General features: G+C 33.5%; 1 protein-coding gene across 1 annotated transcript in view; it reads left to right on the top strand.

The window, feature by feature from the left end:
- The window catches only part of CCDC178 (coiled-coil domain containing 178), a gene marked incomplete at both ends in the record, with an annotated part of 393,288 nt that overhangs the window by 75,125 nt on the left and 291,410 nt on the right, over positions 1–26,753 (top strand). The window contains 2 exons of the mRNA XM_081252141.1: positions 16,980–17,075; positions 17,301–17,437. Of these exons, the coding sequence (XP_081108267.1) occupies positions 16,980–17,075; positions 17,301–17,437 (233 nt within the window). The remainder of the gene's footprint in view (positions 1–16,979; positions 17,076–17,300; positions 17,438–26,753) is intronic.

Here is a 26,753-nt window from a genome sequence, read left to right as displayed (position 1 = left end):
CTCTTACTATGTCTATATTTTATTGTGTGACATATGTATAAAATATTAAATAACATCTATGAAATTGGCTTTCTTTATTTCAATTTTTATTTTAAAAAGTTATTAATGTTATCTAAATATTGATTTCAAACATATGCTCATTATCATTTTAAAGATTTTAAAAGTATACTCAGGTTATAAAAACTATCAGGAATAGATGATTACTTTCACAGAATGTAAGCATCTGCAAAGATGATTTTAAATGGTTTCTCATTTGACCTATTGAAATGATGTGTTATATTAAAATTAAATCATTTTTAAATTCTTAGGGTGAACTCTGCTTGGTTATGGTTTATTCTTTTAATTTACTGCTGAGTTTGATTTGCAATTATTTTATTTAAGATTTTGCATCCATATTCATAAGTTAGTCTGTATTTCAGTGTTCTTAATTTGTGCTATATTTGATAGATTTTCTTATCAGGATTATGCTGGTTTTGTAAATGAATTGTGAAGCTTTTCTCCCTTTCTCTTACCTGGAGAATTAAGATAGATTTAAATAACTTTTTCTTAAAATGTTCATAGAACATCTTGGTGAAAATATGACTGTTGCTTTTAATTTTTTTAGATTGCTTGAAATATTGTTTTATTTTTCATGGACAGTTGTTTTATTTTATGATGATTAGTCTTATCAGGCTATATATTTATCCTTGATATTCATTTGTCATTTTTAATAGTCCTAGAAATAATCCAAATGGATTAAAATTTTCAAATGTAATAGAATACAATATATAATTCTCTTTTATACTTTTGCTTATCTCTTATTTCTAATCGTATATGTATTTTTCACTTTTTAAATGAGATTTTTCAAATTTTTAAAAATTGAATTAAAAAATAGAGATGGCTCTTGGACTTAGTAATTCTACAATTTTCCAGCTTCTGAAATGTTAATGTATGTTTCTATAGTTATAATTTTCTTTTTGTTTCTTTAGGTTTATTCTCTTTCCTTTTACTTTCCACGTCCCTGTTTTGAATGCTTCATGTTTTTGGTTTTAAATCTTTCCCTAAGATAAATTGCATTTCTTGTTATACTTTGCATCAAAACCCCTTGAAAGGATTTTCTGTGTTCATTATTTCTATTTCTCTCCTTGCAATCCCACTTCAGATGATTTCCAGTCAGGCTTTCACCACTATACTACACTGCAGTTGCTACTAATGGATCCTATTGTCTTCCTTATGATCCTTATAAAATTGGTGGGATTAACTACACAAACTGTTATCTAAAATTATTTTAGACACTTTTTGAATGGCACAAATACTTAATTTTTCCCCTCAAAGTTTAGAATACACTCATGTGAGTAGAAGAAATTACTGATCTATGATCTCACTATTTAAATATAGTCACTTAATATTTGTTTTATATAGACAGGCTTTTAGTATATTTTAAAAGGATATTATATGCATACAGTAATGATGACATGTTTCTCTTTATATAAAAACTTATTGCAAAATCATCTTATATTTTACAATATAATTTTAATCATTGAGAGTCTCTTAGTCCCTTGTTACTGGACATTTAGTATGTTTTCAGTTTTTAAGTATTATAAACAAAGCTGTTATAAATGTCTCTAAAACTTTAAAATATTAACATAACTACTAATTTTAACAAAAAATATTGTGATGGAAAAATAATGAAAGTTGAATCGTGTTATAGTATTAGAAGTTCAAGTAAAAACCATATGCCTTATATTTCTGAAAAGTCGTAAATGATTTGCCTGCATTTTCACATTTTCCAAAATTCTGCAAACTTTTAACTTTGCCCTTTGCTCAGCTCACTTTTTTAAAGACAGTATTTCCATTAATTAAATTTCTTGGCTTTCATATCATTAATCCTATAGAGGTATTATCTACTGGAGCTTGTTATGGCAACTAGTTTGTAATTTAAGATGTGGGTTATACTATTTTACTCTTTACTTAACTTCAACTGTTGTTGATATTGTCATTGATTCATCACTTAAAACATTAAACAAAACTACATAATGACTCTTGGCGTTTACATTCTTTTAAATCTAGGGGGTTTTCACCTTGATATCATTTGTGATTTAAGTTACTTATTCTTTGGAATGAAAATTCCTTGATTTTGTCTTTATCAAACATTATCTATATTATAAAAGAGATAGATTTTGGAAATTTTATAATTGATGAGTGAAATAGCTAAGAAAATTTACTGGCATTGCAATAAATAGCACAGACTTAAAATCACTATTGTTTTGTATGCATTTGGTGCCTTATGATTAACTTTTAGATGAAACAGTCCATTGTGATTTTGTAAATATTATCTTCATCGTCCAATGGATTTCATGTACTCCACTGTCTGCTCTTAGAGACAATTCCTGTGTATTAACTATTGTAAATATTGGTTGCTTCCAATAGTATTCTTTAAAGGATAACAATGCTATAATCTTATAAATTCAGTTATTTTCTAATTGTTGTGTTGGTTTTGTATATGTTAGGAAAAAAGCCTATAGTCTATGTCACTGCTAAAATTTTAGTTAATATTTTTGGGTATAACTTTAAAATATTATTCAATTACTTTTTTATTAGAATATAATTGCTTTACAATGTTTTGTTAGTTTCTGCTGTACAGGGAAGAGAATCAGCTCTATGTATACATATATCGCTCCATCTTGGACCACCCTCCCGCCCCCAGCATCCCTCCCATCTAGGTCATCACAGAGCACCGAGCTGAGCTTCCTGTGCTTTATAACAGGTTCCCACTAGCTATCTATTTTACACCTGGTAGTATATATATATATATATATATATATATATATATATATATATATATATATGTTAGTCCTAATCTCCCAATTCGTCACACCCTCCCCTTCCCCCACTGTCTCCACATGTCCATTCTCCACATCTGCGTCTCTATTCCTGCCCTGGAAATAGGTTCATCTGTACAATTTTTCTGGATTCCACATATGTGCGTTAATATACGATATTTGTTTTTCTCTTTTGACTTACTTCACTCTGTATGACAGTCTCTAGGTCCATCCACATCTCTACAAATGACCCAGTTTCATTCCTTTTTATGGCTGAGTAATATTCCATTCTTTATATGTACCACATCCTCTTTATCCATTCATCTGTTGTTGGACATTTAGGTTGTTTCTATGTCCTGGCTATTGTAAATAGTGCTGCAGTGAATATTGGGGTGCATGTGTCCTTTTGAATTATGGTTTTCTTAGGGTATATGCCCAGCAGTGGCATTGCTGGGTCACATAGTAGTTCCGTTTTTAGTTTTTTATGGGTCCTCTGTACTATTTTCCACAGTGGCTGTATGAATTTACATTCCCACCAACAGTGCAAGATGCTTCCCTTTTCTTCACACCCTCTCCAGCATTTATTGTTTGTACATTTTGTGATGATGGCCATTCTGACTGGTGTGAGGTGATACCTCATTGTGGTTTTGATTTACATTTCTATGATAATTAGTGATGTTGAACAGCTTTTCATGTGCCACTTGGCCATCTGTATGTCTTCTTTGGAGAAATGTCTGTTTAGGTCTTCCACCCATTTTTTGATTGGGTTGTTTGTTTTTTTGATATTGAGCTCCATGAGCTGTTTATATATTTTGGAGGTTAATCCTTTGTCCGCTGCTTCATTTGCAAATATTTTCTCCCATTCTGAGAGTTGTCTTTTCATCTTGTTTGTAATTTCCTTTGCTGTGCAAAAACTTTTAAGCTTCATTCGGTCCCATTTGTTTATTTTTGGTTTTATTTCCATTACTCTAGGAGGTGGATCAAAAAAGATCTTGCTGTCATTTATATCAAAGTGTGTTCTTTCTATGTTTTCCACTAAGAGTTTTATAGTGTCCAGTCTTACATTTAGGTCTCTACTCCATTTTGAGTTTATTTTTCTGTATGGTGTTAGGGAGTGTTCTAATTTCATTCTTTTAAATGTAGCTGTCCAGTTTTCCAAGCACCACTTATTGAAGAGGTTGTCTTTTCTCCATTGGATATTCTTGCCTCCTTTGTCATAGATTAAGTGACCATAGGTGTGTGGGTTTATCTCTGGGCTTTCTATCCTGTTCCATTGATCTGTATTTCTGTTTTTGTGCCAGTACCATAGTGTCTTGATTACCATATCTTTGTAGTATAGTCTGAAGTTGGGGAGCATGATTCCTCCAGCTCCATTTTTCTTTCTCAAGATTGCTTTGGCTATTCGCAGTCTTCTGTGTTTTCATACAAATTGTAATATTTTTTGTTCTAATTCTGTGAGAATACCATTGGTAATTTGATAGGGATTGCTTTGAATCTGTAGATTGCTTTGGGTAGTCTAGTCATTTTCACAAGATTGATTCTTCCAATCCAAGAACATTGTATATCTCTCCATCTGTTTGTGTTGTCTTTGATTTCTTTCATCAGTGTTCTATAGTTTTCTGAGTACAGGTCTTTTACCTACTTAGGTAGGTTTATTCCTAGGTATTTTATACTTTTTGTTGCGATGGTAGATAGGATTGTTTCCTTAATTTCACTTTCTGATCTTTCATCGTTAGTGTATAGGAATGCAAGAGATTTCTGTGCATTAATTTTGTATCCTGCAACTTTACCAAATTCATTGATTAGCTCTAGTAGTTTTTGGGTGGCATCTTTAGGATTTTCTATGTATAGTATCATGTCTTCTGTAAGCAGTGACGGCTTTATTTCTTCTTTTCCAATTCGTATTCCTTTTAATTCTTTTTCTTCTCCGGTTGACCTGGTTAAGACTTCCAAAACTATGTTGAATAAGAGTGGCAAGAGTGGACATCCTTGTCTTGTTCCTGATCTTAGAGGAAATGCTTTCAGTTTTTCATCACTGTGAATGATGTTTGCTGTGGGTTTGTCCTATATGACCTTTATTATGTTGAGGTAGGTTCCCTCTGTGTCCACTTTGTGGAGAGTTTTTATCATAACTGAGTGTTGAATTTTATCAGAAGCTTTTTCTGCATCTATTGAGATGATCATATGGTTTTTATTCCTTAATTTGTTAATATAGTGGATCACATTGATTGGTTTGTGTATACTGAAGAATCCTTGCTTTCCTGGGATAAATCCCACTTGATCATGGTGTATGATCCTTTTAATATGTTGTTGGATTCTGTTTGCTAGTAGTTTGTTGAGGATTTTTGCATCTATATTCATCAGTGATGTTGGTCTGTAATTTTCTTTTTTTGTAGTATTGTTGTCTGGTTTTAGTATTAGGGTGTTGGTGGCCTCGTAGAATGAGTTTGGGAGTGTTCCTTCCTTTGCAAATTTTTGGAAGAGTTTGAAAATGATGGGTGTTAGCTCTTCTCTAAATGTTTGATAGAATTCACCTGTGAAGCCATCTGGTCCTAGACTTTTGTTTGTTGGAAGATTTTTAATTACAGTTTCCATTTCATTACTTGTGATTGGTCTATTCATATTTTCTAATTCTTCCTGGTTCGGTATTGGAAAGTTGTACCTTTCCAACAATTTGTCCATTTCTTTCAGGTTGTCCATTTTATTGGCATAGAGTTGCTTGTAGTAGTCTTTTATGATCCTTTGTATTTCTGCCGTGTCAGTTGTAAGTTCTTCTTTTTCAATTCTAATTTTATTGATTTGAATCCTCTCCCTTTTTTTTCTTGATGGGTTTCACTAAAGGATCATCAATTTTGTTTATCTTCTGAAAGAACCGACTTTTAGTTTTATTGATCTTTGTTGTTGTTTATTTTCATTTCTATTTCATTTATTTCTGCTCTTATCTTTATGGTTTCTTTCCTTCCACTGACTTTGGGTTCCTCTTGTTCTTCTTTCCCTAGTTGCTTTAGGCATAAGCTTAGATTGTTTATTTGAGATTTTTCTCATTTCTTGAGGTGATATTGTATTGCTATAAACTTCCCTCTTAGAACTGCTTTTCCTGCATCCCATAGGTTTTGTGTCATCGTATTTTCATTGTAATTTTTTCTATGTATTTTTTTATTTCCTCTTTGATTTCTTCAGTGATCTCTTGATTGTTTAGCAGTGCACTGTTTAGCCTCCATGTGTTTGTGTTTTTTACAGTTTTTTTCCTGTAATTGATTTCCAGTCTCATAGCATTGTTGTTGGAAAAGATGATTGATATGATTTCAATTTTCTTAAATTTTCCAAGGCTTGACTTGTGACCCAAGATGTGATCTATCCTGAGGAATGTTCCATGTGCACTTGAGAAGAAAGTGTATTCAGCCACTTTCTGGTGGAATGTCCTATAAATATCAATTAAATCTATCTGGTCTATTGTGTCATTTAAATCTTGTTTTCTTATTTATTTTCTGTCTGGATGATCTGTCCATTGGTGTAAGTGGTGTGTTAAAGTCCCCCACTATTATTGTGTTACTGTTTATTTCCCCTCCTATGGCTATAAGCATTTGCCTTTTATATTGAAGTGCTCCTATGTTGGGTTCATAAATATTTATAATTGTTATATCTTCTTCTTGGATTAATCCCTTGATCATTATGTAGTGTCCTTCCTTATCTCTTGTAACAGTCTTTATTTCAAAGTCCTTTTTTCTGTTTTGTTTTGTTTTTGCGGTACGCGGGCCTCTCACTGTTGTGGCCTCTCCCGTCGCGGAGCACAGGCTCTGGATGCGCAGGCTCAGCGGCCATGGCTCACGAGCCCAGCCGCTCCGCGGCATGTGGGATCTTCCTGGACTGGGGCACGAACCCGTGTCCCCTGCATCGGCAGGCAGACTCAAACACTGCGCCACCAGGGAAGCCCTCAAAGTCTATTTTTCTGATATGAGTATTGTACTCCAGGTTTCTTTTGATTTCCATTTGCATGGAATATCTTTTTCCATCCCCTCACTTTCAGTCTGTATGTGTCCCTAGGTCTGAAGTGGGTCTCTTTTAACCAGCATATATATGGGTTTTGTTTTTGTATCCATTCAGCTAATCATTGCCTCAGGCCTAACAACCAGAAAGATAAGAACAAAGTCCCACCCATCAAAAAAAATGAGACGACAAAAAGAGATGTTACTGACGGAGGAGCAAGGTAAAAACCTACAGGACCAAATAAATGAAGAGCAATAGGCAACCGACCTGAAAAAGAACTCAGAGTAATGATGGTAATGATAATCCAAAATCTCGGAAGTAGAATGAAGACACGGATCGAGAAAATAAAAGAAATGTTTAACAAAGACCTAGAAGAACTAAAAAATGAAGAAACAGAGATGAAAAACACAATAACTGAAATGAAAAATACACTAGAAGGAATCAGTAGCAGAATAACTGAGGCAGAACAATGAATAAGTGAGCTGGAATTTAGAATGGTGGAAATAACTGCCAAGGAGCAGAATAAAGAAAAAAGAATGAAAAAAATTGAAGACAGTCTCAGAGACCTCTGGGACAACACTAAACACACCAACATTCAAATTATAGTGGTCCCAGTAGAAGAAGAGAAAGAGAAAGGGTCTGAGAAAATTTTGAAGAGTGTAGTTGAAAACTTCCCTAACACCCAAGTCCAGGAAGCACAGATAATCCAATACAGGATAAACCCTAGGAGAAACACACCAAGATACATATTTATCAAACTAACAAAAATTAAATTCAAAGAAAAAATGTTAAAAGCAGCAAGGGAAAAGCAAAAAATAACATACAAGGGAATCCCCATAAGGTTATCAGCTGATTTTTCAGCAGAAACTCTGCAGGTCTGAAGGGAGTGGCAGGGTATATTTAAAGTGATGAAAGGGAAAAACCTACAACCAAGATTACTCTACCCTGCAAGGATCTCATTCAGATTCAACAGAGAAATCAAAAGCTTTACAGAAAAGCCAAAGTTAGGAGAATTCAACACCATCAAACCAGTTTTACAACAAATGCTAAAGGAACTTCTCTATGTGGGAAACACAAGAAAAGAAAAAGATCTACAAGACCAAACCCAAAACAATTAAGAAAATGGTAAGAGGAACATGCATATCTAAAATTACCTTAAACGTAAATGGATTAAATGCTCCAATCAAAGGCACATATTCAATTACTTTTAATGGGTGTGATTCACATATCCCTTAAATTAGAAGGAAACTTAAGGCTGTTGACCTCCCAACCACCTCAGTGTAGTCAAAATAAGGAAGTGATTATCTAAAAAGATTTTAGATAGACCTGCTCTACCATCTAATGGAAGAAATATACATATATATGTATATCATACTATACTAATTTACTGATTTAAAATTTATTTATGGTAGTTTTGTCATTGTTTATCTTGGAATCTTCCAAGGATGATATTATTTTATCTTCAAATAGAGATATGGTTATTCCATCATTATTTTTTATGCCTTTATTTTTTTGTCTTCTGTTTACATTGGTCAATATGTGAAGTACAGTGTTAAATGATAGTAAAGATCATGGGCATCCTTTTTATGTCCTTGTCTTAATGGGATTGCTGCTAGATTTTTCCCTAAGTAAGAGGCCAGCTTTAAGATTCAGTATGCATTTTATTATGTTAAAAAGTATTTATCAGTTTCAATTTATTGAGGTTTTTTTTTTTTTTTTTTTTTTTTTTTTTTTTTGCGGTACGCGGGCCTCTCCCATTGCGGAGCACAGGCTCCAGACCTGCAGGCTCAGCGGCCATGGCTCATGGGCCCAGCCGCTCCACGGCATATGGGATCTTCCCAGACTGGGGCACGAACCCGTGTCCCCTGCATCAGCAGGCTGACTCTCAACCACTGTGCCACCAGGGAAGCCCTATTGAATATTTTTTAAATTGGGAATGGATGTCAATTTTTGTTAAGCCTTTTCTGCATTTGGGGACATGTTCATGTAATGTCTTCTCTATAAATATAGTGAATTATATTGATGGATTTCCTAATGTTGAACCTTGAATTATTAGAATAAATCTCATTTGGTCATAATATCCCATCCTTTCTTAAACACATTCCAGTTTTCTTTTTTGTCTCACCATTCAACCAAAATATCTCTGATTTAGGTCAACAGTGATTTCCACATTGCTAAATCCAATCATTGTTTCTTTGTTCTTATCTTCTTTAACTTACATGTAGCACTTAACCAAGTTGGTTATACCCTTATCTCTGGAAACTTTTCTCTTGGCTCTAAGAACACATACTATTCTTGTTTCTTCTTACTTTTCTGGATTCTTGTTCTCAGTTTCCTTTACTGGTTTCTCTTTATCTCTGCACACTCCAAACATTTGAGAATCCAAGGGCTTATCCTCTTATTATAAGCTTTGTATATGTAACTGCCAACCCAGTCTCCATTTAGATGTCTAGTGGGTTTCTCAAGCTTAACTTTTCAAAAATTAAACTTGATATCCAATTGTATTATACCTGCAGCCTCCCGCATTTGAGTTTATGACAATTCAGTCCTTCCAGTTTTTCAGACCAAGATTGTCAAAATACACATTAAAATTATGTATTCATTTATGTTAGGAATTACTTGTCCAAATATGCATATGTTCAGTTTTCAAAGATCATTCCAAATTTTTTCCCAAAATTGTTATACATTTTTCTACTCAGACCACCATGTATGGGGATTCCAGCCTCAGATTAATACCATCATCTAATATTATCTTTTATTTATTTTTATCTATTGTGCTTTTGTTGAATTTATCCTACTGTGGTTTTAAATTTGCATTTCTATGATGACTCATGAGGTAGAGAATTTTTAAAGCAATTCATTTAAAGCAGTTCATTTAAAGCAACATTTAATGTTGTTTTAATCTATCTTAGAGTGTTGGACTCAGATTTCTCCTCCACATTCTGGTTGTGACCTTCACTTCACACCTTTTAGATACTCAATTATCTCATCTGAACAACTAGATGTGTGTTAATTTAATATGTTAATAATCTACAAGAGAGATTAGGGCTTAAGGTGTTGATTAAGGGGAAGTACTTCACGAAGTTGTTAAAATTATTCACTGAATTAGTTCAAACCACCAAATACACTTATGTGCTCTCAGATTTGTAAATGGGTGATCAACCATTAATCTTTAATATGGGCTTTTCTGGAAACTTCTCACTCCCTATTCAATTAGAACTTCAAGTCTTCTTGGGTAAAAAATTCGTGTTTCTACATGACTTTTATGATTGAGAACTGCATCAAAAATTAGGATATACCACAAAGATGTTTTCTCATTCAAAAACCTAAAATGTCCTAATACAAATTTAAAATAAGTATTGCACATTAGGGGAAAAAAATAAATCCAACAACACTGAAGCCATGGAATACACCCTTTAATCATGCCAAGTTAGATGTGTCTCATTTTCTCAATGACTTGGTTACAACTTTATCTGAGAAATGCATTCAAAATATGTTGTAGTATCTAAAAAGCTTGATTAATAGTTTTTTCATGATTATTTGCCAAACAGTAGTAATAATGAGTGGGTATGAAAGCTTGAATATCAGTTAGCTAAGTAATTTGGTAGTTTATGAAGAAAATTTTTGGAAAATATTTCAAAGGCTTCTTGAAACAAACATTTATAAAAAGTCTATTTTCATTTGGTTTAGAAATTAAGTCTAATGTTCAATTACCTTGTTAATTTATATACAGGTAAATCATCTTATAATTTATTGAACTTCTCATCTTAAAGTTATAGCATCAGCCCAAATATTCCTTTAATTATGGATAGTAATTCTTCTAAAAATTATATTTAGTATTTCTTTTGGTAAATTGAATACATTTAGTACTACTTTTAAAATTTTTTTATATTAGCTGTTTATTTCATAAAGTCATTTTTAATTTTATTTTATTTTATTTTTTTTTATTTTTTTTTTGTGGTATGTGGGCCTCTCACTGCTGTGGCCTCTCCCGTTGCGGAGCACAGGCTCCGGACGCACAGGCCCAGCGGCCATGGCTCACGGGCCCAGCCGCTCCGCGGCATGTGGGATCCTCCCAGACCGGGGCACAAACCCGTCTCCCCTGCATCGGCAGGCGGACTCCCAACCACTGCGCCACCAGGGAAGCCCCTTAATTTTATTTTTAAAGTTACTCTTTATGGTATATAATATTGGATTTTAACTTACAATAACAATAGTTTCTTTTTAAATAAATTAGTTGACTTAAGAAAATTGTTAAATGTATAATAGTACCAGTGGTATGGTATGTAAATGTGAATAAAATAATAAACAGGATTCAGAAATGGTTTGGAAAACAATGTTCGTTTGAATTATTTGCTTTGTCATTCATTTCAGGATTTTGTTGCCTCTTAGAAATATTGGCCTTGTATTTTAATTGTATAATTCAATGGTTTTTAGTATATTCACAAGTTTATGGAACTGTAACCACGATGTAATTTTAGAACATTTTAATTATGCCCAAAAGGGACCCTATACCCATTAGCAGTCATTCTCAATTCCTTCCTCCCCTCAGCTCTTAGCAACCAACAAATTTACTTTCTGTCTCTATGGATTTGCTGCTTCTGGGCATTTCATAGCCATGTTGTAGAATCTATCAGTGCTTCATTCCTTTTTTATGTCTGAATAGTATTCCATTGTATGTATATATCTCATTTTGTTTATCCATTCATCAGTTGAAGGGTGTTTTGACTGTTCATACCTCTTGGCTATTATGAATAATGCTGCTATTAACATTGATGTACAAGTTTTTGCATACATGTTGTCATTTTTCTTGGTTATATACCTAGAAGTGGAATTCCTGGGACATATAATTGTATGTTTAACATTTTAAGGAACTGCCAACTATTTTCAAAGTGACTGCAACAATTTATATTCCCACCATCAATCTATGAGGGTTCTAATTTCTTCATATCCTCAGCAATAATTGGTATTGTCTATCTTTATTATTAAAACCATCTTATTGTGTGTGAAGTGGTATCTTGTGGTTTTGATTTGCATTTCCCTAATCACGAATGATATAGAAAAATTTTTCATGTGCTTGTTTTCCATTTGTTTATCTCCTTTGGAGAAATGTCTTCTCACATCTTTTGACCATTTTAAATTCAGTTGACATTTCATTATTGAGTTGTAAGAATTCTTTATGTAGCCTGGATATTAGATTCTCATCAGACAGGTAGTTTGAAAATATTTTCTCCTACTCTGTAAAGTGTCTTTTCACTTTTGATAATTCTTGAAGCACAAAAGTTTTTAACTTTGATGAAGTCTTATTTGTCTTTTTTTTTTTTTTTCTTTTTGCGGTATGCGGGCCTCTCACTGTTGTGGCCCCTCCCGTTGCGGAGCACAGGCTCTGGATGCGCAGGCTCCGGATGCGCAGGCCCAGCGGCCATGGCTCACGGGCCCAGCCGCTCCGCGGCATATGGGATCCTCCCAGACCGGGGCATGAACCCGTATCCCCTGCATCGGCAGGAGGACTCTCAACCACTGCGCCACCAGGGAGGCCCTTATTTGTCTATTTTATCTTTGGTTACCCATGCTTTAAGTGTCATATCTAAGAAACTGTTGCCTGAACCAAAGTCACAGGAATTATGTCTATCTTTTCTTCTGATATTTTTATCATTTTAATTCTTACATTTAGGTCTTTGCTCCAATTTTAGTAATTTTTGTATGACGTAGGGGGTCCAAACTCATTCTTTGCATGAGGGTACCCAGTATTCCCAACAGCACTTTTTTAAAGCACTATTTTTTCCCCATTGCATTATCTAGACACCTTTGTTGAATTCAGTCAATCATTGATTTATTTAGGGACTCTGGATTCTATTCCATTGATTTGTATGTCTTTCCTTGTGCCAATACTACCATGTTTTGATCACTGTAGCCTTGTAGGATGTTTTAAAATCCAGAAGTGTGAGCCCTCCAGTTTTTTTCTTTCAAAGACTGTTTTTGCTATCCTGGGACATTTGGGTTTTCAAATGTATTTTAGGATATGCTTGTCAATTTCTGAAAAGAAGTAAACTAACATTTTGAAAGGGGATTGCATTGAATCAGTAGATCAATTAAAGGAGTATTATCATCTTCTAATCCATGAACAAAGGTGTCTTTCCGTTTATTTAAGCCTCTTCAACTCCTTTCAACTATGTGTTATAGTTTTCAGTATATCAATTTTGCACTTTTTAATAAAATTTATTCCTAATAATTTTATTAATTTTAATGCTACTGTAAATGAACTTTTTTCCTTAATTTCATTTTTGGATTGTTAATTGCTATTGTATGGAAATAAAACCAATTTTTCTGTGTTATATCCTGCAAGTTGCTAAACTTATAGTGGACTCTAGTAGGGTTTTTTTTTTTTTTTTAGATTCATTAGGATTTTCTATGTATAAAATCTGAAAAAAAAAAAAAAAAAAAAAAATCTGGGCCTCCCTGGTGGCGCAGTGGTTGAGAGTCCGCCTGCCGATGCAGGGGATACGGGTTCGTGCCCCGGTCTGGGAGGATCCCATATGCCGCGGAGCGGCTGGGCCCGTGAGCCATGGCCTCTGGGCCTGCGCGTCCGGAGCCTGTGCTCCACAGCGGGAGAGGCCACAACAGTGAGAGGCCCGCATACCGCAAAAAGAAAAAAAAAAAAAAAAAATCTGAAAATCTGCAAATACAAATGCTTTTATTTCTTTCCTCCCAATATGGAAACCAGATTATTTATTTTTGTTGTGTAAATACTCTGTCTAGAACCTCAAGTACAATGTTAAAAATGAGTGGTGCGAGCAAACATCCTGTTCTTCCTGATCTCAGATGGTAGCATTCATTTTTCATCATTAAGTATAATGTTTGTTTTTCATACACTTTTATATCAGGCTGAGGAAATTTCATAGGTTTTGTTGTTGTTGTTGTTGTTGTTGTTGTTGTTAGTTAAGTGGTTTCATCCTGAAAGGGTGTGGAATTATGTAAAATAACTTTTCTATATCCATTGAGAGGATCAGGTGAATTTGATTCTGTATTATATTAGTACAGTATATTACATTAAGTTATTTTTGCATGTTGAAACATTCTTGCATTCCCAACATGAATCCTACTTGGTTGTGGTGTATAATCCCTTATATATTACTGGATTGTTTGCTGCTATTTTGTGGAGGATGTTTGTGTTTATATCCACAGTGATATTGGTCTATAATTTTATTTCTTGTTATGTCGGGCAGAATTTGGTATGGGCAATATAGCCTCGTAGAATACTTCTTTCCTAATTTTTAAGAGTTTTTGAAGAACTCTTGTTAATTCATCTTTTAACATTTAGTAGAATTCACCAGTGAAGTAATCTACTCCTGGCCTTTTTTGTGTGGGAAGATTTTGATTATGAAATCTCTTTACCTGTTATATATGTATTCGGGTTTTCTATTTCTTCTTAGTCTATTTTTCCTTTTGGTAATTCATGTCATTTTAATAATTTGTCCATTTCATCTTGTTTATTCTAATTTGTCAGCATCAAATGACTTATAGTATTCCATTATAATCATTCTTATTTTTGTGAGGTTAATAGTAATGTTCCCTCTTTAATTTCTGATTTTAGTAATTTGACCTTTTTTTCTTAATGTATCTAGTTTTCTTAAATTTCTTGACTTTTTCAAATTACTGTCTTTTGTTTTATTAGGTTTTTGTTGTTTATTTTTTTGTATACTAGAACTCATTTGTTACCACTCTAAACGTTATTATTTTCTTTCTTCTACTTGCTTTGGGTTTCGTTTGCTCTACTTTTTGTTTCCTTTAGATGTAAAATTAGATTATTGGCTTGAGATCTTCTTTATTACAGGCATTTACAGGTATACATGTGTTGCTCTAACTTCATCCAAAAAGTTTTACTATGTTGTTCTTTAATTCTCGTTCATCTCAAAGTATTTTCTAATTCTTGAGATTTCTTCTTTGACCTGTTGGTTATATAGGAGTATATTGTTTAATTTCCACATATTTTTGTATTTCCAAATTTGATTCTGTTACTGATTTCTAATTTCATTCCTGTGTGGTTAGAGAAGATACTTTACATCATTTTAATCTTTTAAAATCTAATATGACTTGTTTTATAGCCTAATGGTTAGTTTACCGTTTGTCCCAATCATTGTCTACTGTCTCAGGTGGCCACAAAGTAAATCAATTGCCTGTGCTACTTAAAATTTTGACAATCATGGCTTGGGAGAAAATTTTCTGGTGAGATGTTTTGTACTGGGAGAGCTCTGTATCAAGAAAATACAGATGTCCTCGCAGATGGAGTCATGCAAAAAACCACCAGACAGGTCAAATAATGACAGTTCTGTGAGAATGAGGCTTTGAAAGCATTCCATATCAGTTCTACTCCCTCTGGTGGCTGCCCAACTGATGGGTTTCTCCACAAATGTGTGCTGTTCGAGGCTATCATAGACCCGGAGGGAAGGATAAGGACAAGTTAAAACACCATAAAGCTCATACCTCTTACTCAGATTAGACTGATTATCTTGAATAGGTGCTCCCTATTTGCTGGAAACCTTCACTTAATTTCCAAAGTTCTGAAAAAAGCTAATTTTGACTCTTTTTTTTGACCAGTTTTCTCATTACCTTTATGGAGAAGAGTTTTCAGATATTCTTAATGCACCGTGTCCACTGATACCCTTCATAAGGACTATATCTCAGAAAATTGGGCTTTTATTTTACATTTTTCTCAGTCTTATTTTTCCTTCAGTCTTGTTTATGGTATGTTTTTCCACACAACTTTTGTAAAATATGCCATCAGACGTCAACAAATCTTGGTTTACTTGACAAGGTGACATTATCCTTCAGCCCAAGATTATACAAATAAACTCATATTGATTACTCTAATAATTTGTACTGTTTTGTATTTGCATTTAGGTTTTTATTAATCTAACATTTGTTTTTGTTATAATGTGAATTAGATGTGAAGTAGAAAGATAACTTTGTTTTTCTTTTTTAAACAGAGGTTCTACATTCTTCCAGTCCATTAATTAAAATAAATGATTTCTCTCTCACTGAATTCAAATACCATTTAGATCTATTTTTGGGCTCTAGTTTTTCCTTCTGTTCTTTATTGCAATGCCAAAAATAAATACTCCTTAATTTAGTGGTATTATAAGATGTTTTAATATCTGGTAGCAAGTTTACAACATTATTTTTATTTTTCACATACCTCTTGGCTAGTCTCACATACCTTTTCTTCCATATAAATTTCATTTCATGAAGTTTCAAAGAGAATACTTTTTATCATGTCTTATATTAATTTTGTGGTAACTGACAGTATATCCTATTAAACCTTTCTATGAAATATCATTTTTTCTTGATTTAAGCTTTTAAATAAGAATTTTTGTTTGCTGTATTATAGATCCTCCCTTTTGTGTTGAATTTATTTCCAAATACTTTATACTTTTGACAAAAGTTTTAAAATATTGTCAGAATATATTTAACAGATTATTACTCTTATAGATAAAAGCTATTAATTTCCTTATGACGTTTTTCCAAAAATCATTTATTGTAGTTTTAAATAGAATCTTCTGTCTTCCTGGATATTCAATCATATCATCTAAAATTGAACACATTATATTTTCATATTCAATATTATACTAGTAAAATTTAGTTTCATTATCTACTTGCATTTAGCTAAATTTCACAAAACAGGATTAATGACAATGGTGATGAATCAGGTTTCAATTTTTGAGTTCAGTGGGCATGGGTTCAGTATTTTATGATTTATTTTGATATTTTATGTTCATTATATTATATTTGGGTGTGTTTTCCTTGTGCTAGTATAAAAATTATGGAAACTAGATAGTGAATTTATCAAATGAATTTTTGGGGAATGTTGGCCATATTTATGTTATTTTCTTTTTTAATTTGCTGGTGAGAGCAAAGATTTAAATTTTCTAATTTTTATCAATTCTTATAACTAAAATACATTCTATTTTATCATGATTATACATTTGTATACTGTTAGACTTGATTTTTGCTACATTTTATTCAGACTCTTGCATTAATTTTCATAAGTGAAAACAGCCTGTGGTGTTATTTTATACTATTTTAATCAATATTATGTTATAGTTGCATAATTTGAAAGATAATTTTTTACTTTACAGAAGAATGGAAAGCTCCACAGTTTATTGTGTGTGTGTGTATGTATTTTTTCCTTAGCTAGAAGATTTGAAAAGAGTTTATGATCAACTAGTCTGGAAGAAAACAATTTATGAAAATGAATATTTGGAAGCACTTAATAATTTTTATGCCACAGTAAGTTGATGTTTCCCTATTTCCCACTAGAGCTCCATTCTCTATTCCCAAGTATTAACTCTTACAACTAAAAGTAATTTCATTATTACACATTTTTTTCTTTTTCTTTTTCACTCAAAAAGAAAAAACAATGTGTAATAATGAAATTACTCTTAGTAATTTTTATTTTAAATCATTTTTACTTAAACATGTATAAATGATTATTTTATTCTTTTTTTTTTAAAGAAAAGAACATGGGATATTGAGCTTTCTAATATCACAAAAGATTCTTCAGATGTCTCAATAGCATATTCTCAATTGATGGAAGAAAATAGAAGACTTGAGCTCGATATTGAAACTATACTAGGTTGTATCAGTGACAGGTAATATTGCAAATATGATTTTCATTCTTATATAGCATATCTAATATGTTAAATATAATAAATCACTTCATTTTGTGTTCCTGGGGTGGTATGATGGTGTTTGTGTGTGTCTTTATCATTAGCTTAAGTTTTATTTCTATCCCAAATGTTGCTCTTTTATCATTCTGAATCCATTTAGAAAAATCAAAATAATAAAAAGTGATTCATATCACTTCCTTTGAACATATTCTCTTATACTCAAAAATACTTTAAAATGTGTCTAATCAAGCTCGTGATCTCCTTCAGTCAGTACTCAATTCTTCCCTGAAACTACTAAACTAGATTTCTTAGCTCATAAACTTATGAGTTTTCTTGATTCCCCTTTCTGTTTTAACCCTCATATTCAACATGATAACAAGAAATGTTCCACATACTAAATAATTTTTTAATCTATCTGTTTCAATACTGCACCAGCACTCTGGTACAAGCTGTCATCATGTTCTGCATGAACTTGTGAACTGGTGATTTCCAAAGCTGATTTTGTGCAGCGTTGGTGGTATAGCGGTGAGCATAGCTGCCTTCCAAAGCTGGTTTACCTGCAATAACTGTGCTCCCTTTCTAATCCATTATCTACATTGTGGTAGGTGCGTTCTTTTCTCTTTTAATTTTTTTAACACAAGTATGATCCGTTTCCCTCCATACTTGCATTAATTTTAGCAGGGGTGAGGGAACAAAAGCCCCTCTTTAACGAACCCCACAAGGTTCCTGAGTAGGCAGGAATGCCTGGCTCTGCAGTCTCCTGTCACACCTGGTTCAGCCTTATTATTGGGTTCAAATACAATGGCCTTACTTCAATTTCTCCTATTTGTCACATTTTTTTTCCAGCCCTTAAGGTGTTCTTATGCTAATTCCTTTTCAATAAATGTTTTTCCTCCACCTTCTACCTAGTTAATTACTACTTATCTTTAAGATTACAGCTGAGAAGTCAGTTCTGAGTAGCTTTCATTGACTGTCTAGTTATATCCAATTCCTCTATTATGTATGTATATGGCATACATTTTTTCCTTCATATCGCTTGTCATATTTGCAGCTTTGTGTGTGTAAATATTTGACTGGTGTCCATCTTCCTCAACAAATGGGAAGATCCATGAGGGCAGACATAAGCCATGACCATATTTTCTTCATCATTGAATTCTCATCATCAAGCATAGTTCCTGACAGGTACTATGCTATCCATCATTAATTATTGAAAGGAGGGAAAGAGGAAGGAATGGAGAGAGGTGATGATGATACTGGGCAATTGTGTAGGAAGTTTGATAAGATTTCTTAGTGCTTATTTTATCTTTGGATGATAGAATGAAGCCATTTGTAAAATTTATCTGTATGTTAAATATACTTTTTTAAAGAAAGCAAAAGGAACATTATTTTCTAAAGGATAACCTAAAATTGTAGTTGTAAACTTTATTTTATTTTATTAAGAAAGAGAACCAGAGGCGAAGAAAAATCTGAAGAGTGGGTAAGCTAATGACGAGACAGCTCTGGAGAAAAGAAAGAGTGAGAGTTACATTTTATTACATTATCCAGCACCAATGAGTACCCGCCAAGTCTTAGTGGTATTCAAGTATAAAGGTTTATTTCTCACTTGTACTGCAGCTTAGCTGTGTCTGCTGTGTGTGATTCATGTAATTTCTACTTCTCAGATGCAGGGTGAAGGATGGGATCCTTCTAGGGCATGTTGCTCTGGTAGCACAAGTGCATTAGTGAGATAACTCAGTGGCTCTGCAGCTTCCACAGGATGATAAATGTTACTCCTGCTCACACTCCATTGAACAAAGCAAGTCAAATGGCCAGGCCCAATGTCAACTGGGTGGGAAGTCTAAACCTGTTAAAAAGAGAGATAATGAACAATTGGGAACACTAGTACAGTCTATCACACGCAGTGGGAATGTAGCAGCCCTGGATATAGACGATTTCCATAATATGCATTATGCTTGTTCAGATAACATCTTAAGATGTCACTTATTTTTTTCCTCAAATTTGTACTTGAAACTAAAAATTAAATGGATGATTTTAGCAGCAGATTACACAGTGCTGAACAGAGAATTAGTGAAAAGTTTGTAACATGAAGGAGAGATTAAGAGATGTGCAGGCAAGAGTCACATCGGCCACATGCCTACGTGATGTTCCAAAGGAAGAGAAAACAAAGGACAGAGGCAATATGTGAGCACATAATCAGCCGTTCATCTTGTTTTTTCAAGTCTCTTACTAGGATGGATGGATAGATAGATAGATAGATAGATAGAAAATAGATAGATAGATGCAAAAATAATTACTCATTTCCAAATTTCATTTGCTTTTCTTCCAAATCTTCTAAGTCATTTTATGATTCCCTGTTTGATGCAAATACTTAAAGCTTATCTTTTACTTCTTAAACATAGTATGAATCGTTATTTTATAATCTGCATCCAATAATGTAAATACCTGTAGTCTTTGTAATCTACTTCTGTATCTAATTCTTATAGCTGATGCTTTTGCTGTCTCTTTTCCCTGTGCTCTTGGCTATCTTTACTGTATGTTGTCCATTTTCTTCTGGAAACCATTTGTGGAAAAGCTTTGAGTCCTAGGATAAAGTTGAGTTAATCATTTGCATCCTTATATTTTTGAAAGTGGTTCTATTTTGCAATTTGTGTCCTTGGATATCCCCAGACTTTTTTTTTCGTTTCCCAAACCATGATATTCGAAGCTCCATTTTATCAAATTTCCAGGGCATTCAGAGCAAAAGTATCTTGTATGATCTTTTTATCCCTTTGATTATAATGCATATTTAGTGTAGAAAAGAAAGTGTAAAATGTTCAAAAACAGATTGAAAACCTAAAATCATGTCAATAGATAGAGGTGACACTATTAATATATTACTGATTTTTTCATTCTTGATGAACCTGTGTTCTGATTTTATTCCCATAAATGAATTTTTTGTCACATTGTTATACAGATTTCAAATACATCATTTAAATATCTGTACAAAAGTCTGTTATATTAGTGAACCTTGATTTTTGCCAGGATTACTCTAATTTTTATATTTAGGTTTTTATTTTTATGACTTACTGTAAGTACATATATTATGTTCAGAAATCTTAGCATCATTGCTGTTTAAAAATTTTAAGTAGATTTATAGAATTAGATTGGCTATAATATTTTAAAATTTCTAACCCCTCTCTAAAACTGCTTTCCAGAAATATACCACTTATTGAAGTTGAGCAGTTCATGAGCTTGTTCTGCTATGCACTTATACTAACATTAAGTACTACTATTGTTTTAAAAAAATTATTGCAATACAGTAAATGAAAAAATATATTCTCAATATTGTTTCAAACTCCATTTCTCTGATCACGAAGGAGGTGGAATATTTATACATCCTCTCTTGAATTCTACCTTTTCTAAACAATTATTATGTGCTTCCAAGGAAGAAATAAAGAATTTAGGATTCAGAGAGGCAAAATAGCTAACCTAATTCCCACAGCTAGCACAGCTGGCATTTGAAACCTGATTTTTTATATTTTGATTCAGGATTTTTCTTACATCATCTTTTGCAATTTAATTTGACTTCAATTTAAATGGCCTTTAGTGAATACTCAAATATGCTTATTAACATGTCAGTCCAATAATAATAATACCAAATAGTAGATCTAACATTAAAATTGAAATTCTCTTAGGGCACAGGTAAGAGTGTGGTGAGTTCACAGAACCATACTTTTGACTGTGTAGCTGGAGCTCAGAGCAAGTGCTTTACCTAACTTTTGTTTGTGTATATGTGTGTGTGTGTGTGCACACGCCCATGTGCATAAATTCGTACGCATGTGTTTTTGCACGGCAGGCAGGCAGGGACAAATATTGAAGGCAGGGAACTAAATGTCAGGTAATGAATCATTTTAAGGGGTTTGGAATCTGCTGAAGAGTATGGAAATCCACTAAAAATCTCGTATGGTCAGATTTCTCTTTTAAAGACATCATTTTAGTGGTAGTTGGATGAGGTAAGGTTTGGGACCTCCCTTCCTAAGGGAGGATATTTTTTAGTCTTGTTGCGTGGCTTTTTTTTTCTTTATGTGACCCAAGCATTTGTGGCTATCTCTTTTTGAGGTTCAAAATCCCACGCTCTTGATTCTTCCTTTAACTTTCTGAAGCTGTTCTTTCTAGGAATCCTCGTTTATCTCTGCTGGTCCCCTGATAGATTAGCTCAGAATTCTAAACACAGCCCATTTGCTTTCTTGATCTACTCCCTATCACAGGAATTTTACCTACTCTCATTATTTTAATATGTATCATATTTTTACTTTACTTTTTAATTTCTAGCCACATCCTTTATTTCTCCTGATAGTATCATTTTGAATATCTACTCTCTCCCCCAACATCACATTTTGATACCATTATCTATCAAGTAGGTTGTTTCAGGCATCATCCTATTATCCCTCTCTACCATCTTACAGCCAACATCTTACCAACTTCTGTTAAGTCTGTCTTTTAGATGTCGGTCTCCAATAGGTGCTTTCCTTTCTGTCTGTTTCAATTACCAATGAAATGAACCAGGTCCTAATTGTATCTTAATTGGAATATTAAATAGGCTTCCAACTGGTCTACCTCGTTCCAATATGAGCCCTCAGATTCAGCATATAGAGCATCACTGGTACAATTTATCTACAAAGAATGAATTATTATTTACTTTCAAAAGTTCTAAACATTTTCAGAGGCTCCCTACCAGCTATAGGATAAAGCTTCCAGACTGATAAATTAGAAACAGTAATCTGTCACCTTCACAGCTCCAGACATCTCTTACTACTCCCTTCCATGATTTTGTAATGTTCTAGCCTATTAAAATGGTTACATATTCAAACTCATATTGTTTTAAGCTTCAGTCTTTGCAGCCTTTGTCTCTGGTATTCCTCTGCTTCCCTTCTTTTCCTTCCCCCACCCCCTCCTTCTCCTCCTCCTCCTCTTCTTTGTTTTTGGCTTGGTTTTTTAAATATGGTTAATTGAACATTCATACAATAGCTCAGACATTGACTCTTCCCAGATGCTTCTCCTCGTGGTAACTTATTTTCCCCTCTCTACAAACCAAGGTGGTATTAACTGCTTTTTCTGCTTCTTCCATTATTGTACTTAGGATTGCAGAGGAATATCTTTTTAATGTCTCTTTTTTTTTCCTTCATGAGAATATAAACTGGCAACCTTTGTTTTAATTCATCTTTGTACCCCAATCACTTAGGGTAGCACTTGACATGTATTCAGTGCTCAACAAGTATCCATTAAGTAACTCTCCCTGGTTAACTCTTTCCTAGCACTTATCACACTATGTACAGTTACTGTTGGCTTGCTTATTTGTTGTCTCCTCTCAGCTGAACTCCTTGCTGGCAGGCATTGTGTGTGTCTGCATGTGCATGGGTGTCTGTGTCTTTCTCAGTAGGTGTTAAATAAATATCTTAATGAACAAATGAGAGCTAAATATAAACATTTGTTATCCTTGTTTCTTTTTTTGCTTCAGTGTCTGTGCTTCTATTCTCTCTGCTATATGTTCTGATACCACATTTATCTGTGCTTTTTCTGCTCCACAGCAATATTAATGGTTATTTACCTTTTTTTATATTTGTATTTTTTTCTCTCATTGTCTTTCGTCTCATTTAACCAGATAACACTGTAATGAAGATCCATACTGTTAAACACTTTTTAATTTTAAAAAAACACTATTAAATCACTTGTTTTTTAAATCATTCATACAATAACTCAGACATTAACTCTTCCCAGGTGCTTCTCGTCATGGTAACTTATTTTCCCCTCTCTACAAACAAGGGTGGTATTGATTATTACTACCTTATTCAATATGTGCAAGCACAGTGTATATTATCCTCAATTTATTTTAATTTAATCTTTATAACACCTTGATGGTAGGTATTATTATGCAAATTTTACATGAGGAAATTGTGTGTGGAACTATCCCCCTAATTACATAAGGAGCAATAAGGATTTGAATGTAGGTCTATCTGACTCCAAAATGTATGTTCTTTCTTCTTAGTAACATTGCCTCTCCTCTTCCACTGGCAAGTCTTGGTTCCCATTTCTGACGTGTTACAGCAGGCTCTGGACACATTTACTAACTACTTCAAAAAAAAGTCAAGCTTACTGCTTTATTCAATTCTCCATCTCTTTATTTGGCTATAGTCATTGCTTTTCTCAAAAGAGCTCTGTTGTTTTTACACTCTTCTTTGATTTTTCTTTTTTATTCGACCATTTATGTGAATCACCTTCCCCTTAGTCCCAGCTTCTTTTTATCTCCTTAAGTCCAAAAATAGTAGTAAGAAAGTTCTTAATGCAAATCATTGGCACTCATACATCTAGTGAATACCCCCATGAAACTTCCCCCAGTTTGTACTGTTATATCCACCATCTCACCGTTTGATGCCATTCCCAACTGTTATACTATTTGAATAAATTACATAATTAATTCAGTGTATGATCTATTGTTCATATATAGTTCATTTAAAAAATGGCAATGTTAAAAAAAAGATACCATACTTAACAAAATTTGTTCAGTACTATGCATAACAAATATTTGCAGGACCTTTGGGTGATGGTGATGATATAAGATTACTTACCCTGCAGTAGCAGTGTATAATTTAATAATTTTGTCTTTTAAATAAGCCAGCATCCATTTGCAATGGACCTTTTACATTTGGGACATTTGACTTGAGCAAATAATTTCACTTGATTGCTTATTCACATGATAGGCAGGCTTATGCAACCTAAGTCAAGGAAAATGAACTTGTTTAAGATGATTTGAAATTGATTAGTTTGAATTTAGTTTGCTGAAGTTAACTGTGTGGTATGAATTTCTATATAGCCATTTTCTTACATTTAAGCTCTGTAAAATATTCTGAGTATCTACTTCTAATGCTCTGCTGTACCTCAAGCAAGACCATGCCATTGTAACTGCAGTGATCCAAAGATGGGGTTGATAATCGAGGAAAATGAGCAAAAAACCTACTGAACACCATAAAGACATACTGGTATATTTTATGAAATGTGTTTATCAAGAGTTAACAGGATGGTGATTTATTGTAGAGATGGCAGTTAGAATATTATTGAAATTGTTAAATAGCCTGGAATACTTAGACTGAATCCAGACTTTTCTTAAAAAGGAATTAAAATCTTGCAAATAAATCTCCCTTCCTGTTTCTATTCTCTCCCTCTTCAGAAGCGATCAAAACCTGAATTTATTTTATTTAAGCTTCATTAGCATTGGAATACATTTGCCCCTGAGTAGAACTTAAATTTTATGGCTATAAGTCTCAAGTGACATTCAGCACTTCCAAGAAATGTCTAGACAGTTCAGTTTTTCTGACAACTGTTTCATATCTTCTTACTCTCTTCAATCCTAATGCCCACATCACCCTCACTTTAAACTAATAATCTTCCCATATAATTCATAGAGAACACAGATGCAATAAATGAGAATTACCTTTTTCTCTTACCAGTCTATTTGCATCTGTCTTCACACATTCTGATATAATAATGGAAGGCCCTTCTGCTCATTACCCATTCACTTCCAAAGTAGATGCTGTCGTCTCTTACACAGGGGCTTTGCACCTAAAATTTTCTCCTCTTTCCCGTGAATCATTATTATTTCTCTCTTTCAGTAGCATATGAACATTGCCTAATATTGCTCAGCTTGGAAAGAAGTAAACACAAGATAAAACAGAGACCTGCATCCCAACTCTGTCCTTCTGTTCTTTATAACAAATCTTATGCAAATAAGCACTCCTGTTTCCCTGAACTCACACTTCATTTTCTATTCAACCCATTCAAACAAGGATTTTCTCGAAGTATCATATTCTAGATCCAAAGTCATTTTTTCTCATTAATTTGAAGATATTTTTCAGTTTTTCTTTCATTTAGTTTTTAAACTATTGTACATACTTAAGGTGTACATCTTGATGATTTGAATATTCATAGTGAAATGATTACTTCAATCAAGGTTATTAACATCTCACGCAGTTACCTTTTATGTGGGTGTGTGATGAGAGCACCTGAAATATACTATCTTAGCAAATTTCCAGTATTTACTACAATATTATTAATTACTATTATTAATTATAGTCATGTTGTACATTAAATCTCTAAATCTCCATATTTCATTTAGTTTTGCTTGATAAGACATCTGATGGCATTTGGATATCATTTCTTTGTTGGTAATCTATTTTTTCTCTCTGGGAACTTTAAAATTTTCTCTTCCTATTTCAGAGTTCTGAAATTTCACAATTCCATGTCTAGGGGTGTGTGTGTTTCTGAGTGTGTAATATTCCAGTTTACCACTAAGTGAGACTTTTCAATTTAATTACCCATGTTGGTTTTCAGTACTGGAAATTTTTCAGGTATAATTTTGTTACATACACCCCCATCTGTTATTTTCTTCAAAAATTTTTCAGTTTTATTGAGGTATAATTGTCAAAATTGTATATATTAAAAATGTGAAATGTAGGGCTTCCCTGGTGGCGCAGTGGTTGAGAGTCCGCCTGCTGATGCAGGAGACATGGGTTCGTACCCTGGTCCGGGAAGATCCCACATGCCACGGAGTGGCTGGGCCCGTGAGCTATGACTGCTGAGCCTGAGTGTTCGGAGCTTGTGCTCCGCAACGGGAGAGGCCACAACAGTGAGAGGCCTGCGTACCGCAAAAAAAAAAAAAAAGTGAAATGTAATGATTTGACAAACTTTGTGAAATAATTACCACACATCAGTAACCTCACATCGTTACTTTTTTTTTTTAATTTTGTGGTGAGGTCTTAAGGTCTACACTCTGGGAAAATTTCTAGTAAGCAATACAGTATTATTAACTACAGTCATCATACTGTACATTAGATCCTCAGAGCTTATTCATCTTATAACTGAAGGCTTGTACCTTTGACCCTATCTCCCCCATTTTCACCACCTGTCAGCCCTTGGTAACCACCATTCTGCTCTGTATTTCTATGACTTCTATTTTTTTCTTCTTTAGATTTCTCATATAAATGAAATCATAACAGCATTTGCCTTTTCTTTTTCTGGCTTATTTCACTTGGCATAATGCCCTCTAGATTCATCCATTTTATTGCAAATGGCAGGATTCCCTTCTTTCTCATGCTTGAATAATATTTCACTATATATCAATATGTATAGTGATCTCACAACTTCTTTGTTCATTCATCCATTGACAGACACTTAAGTAGTTTCCATATCTTACTATTGTGAATGATGCTGCAGTGAACATGGGACAGACGCTGCAGACATCTCTTTGAGAAACTGATTTTGTTTC

This window comes from Mesoplodon bidens (genome assembly GCF_964165515.1).
Source record: "Mesoplodon bidens genome assembly, chromosome: 13".
NCBI lineage: Eukaryota > Metazoa > Chordata > Mammalia > Artiodactyla > Ziphiidae > Mesoplodon > Mesoplodon bidens.
The sequence above is the reverse complement of the archived record's forward strand: the minus strand, read 5'-3'. Positions and strand labels throughout refer to the sequence as shown.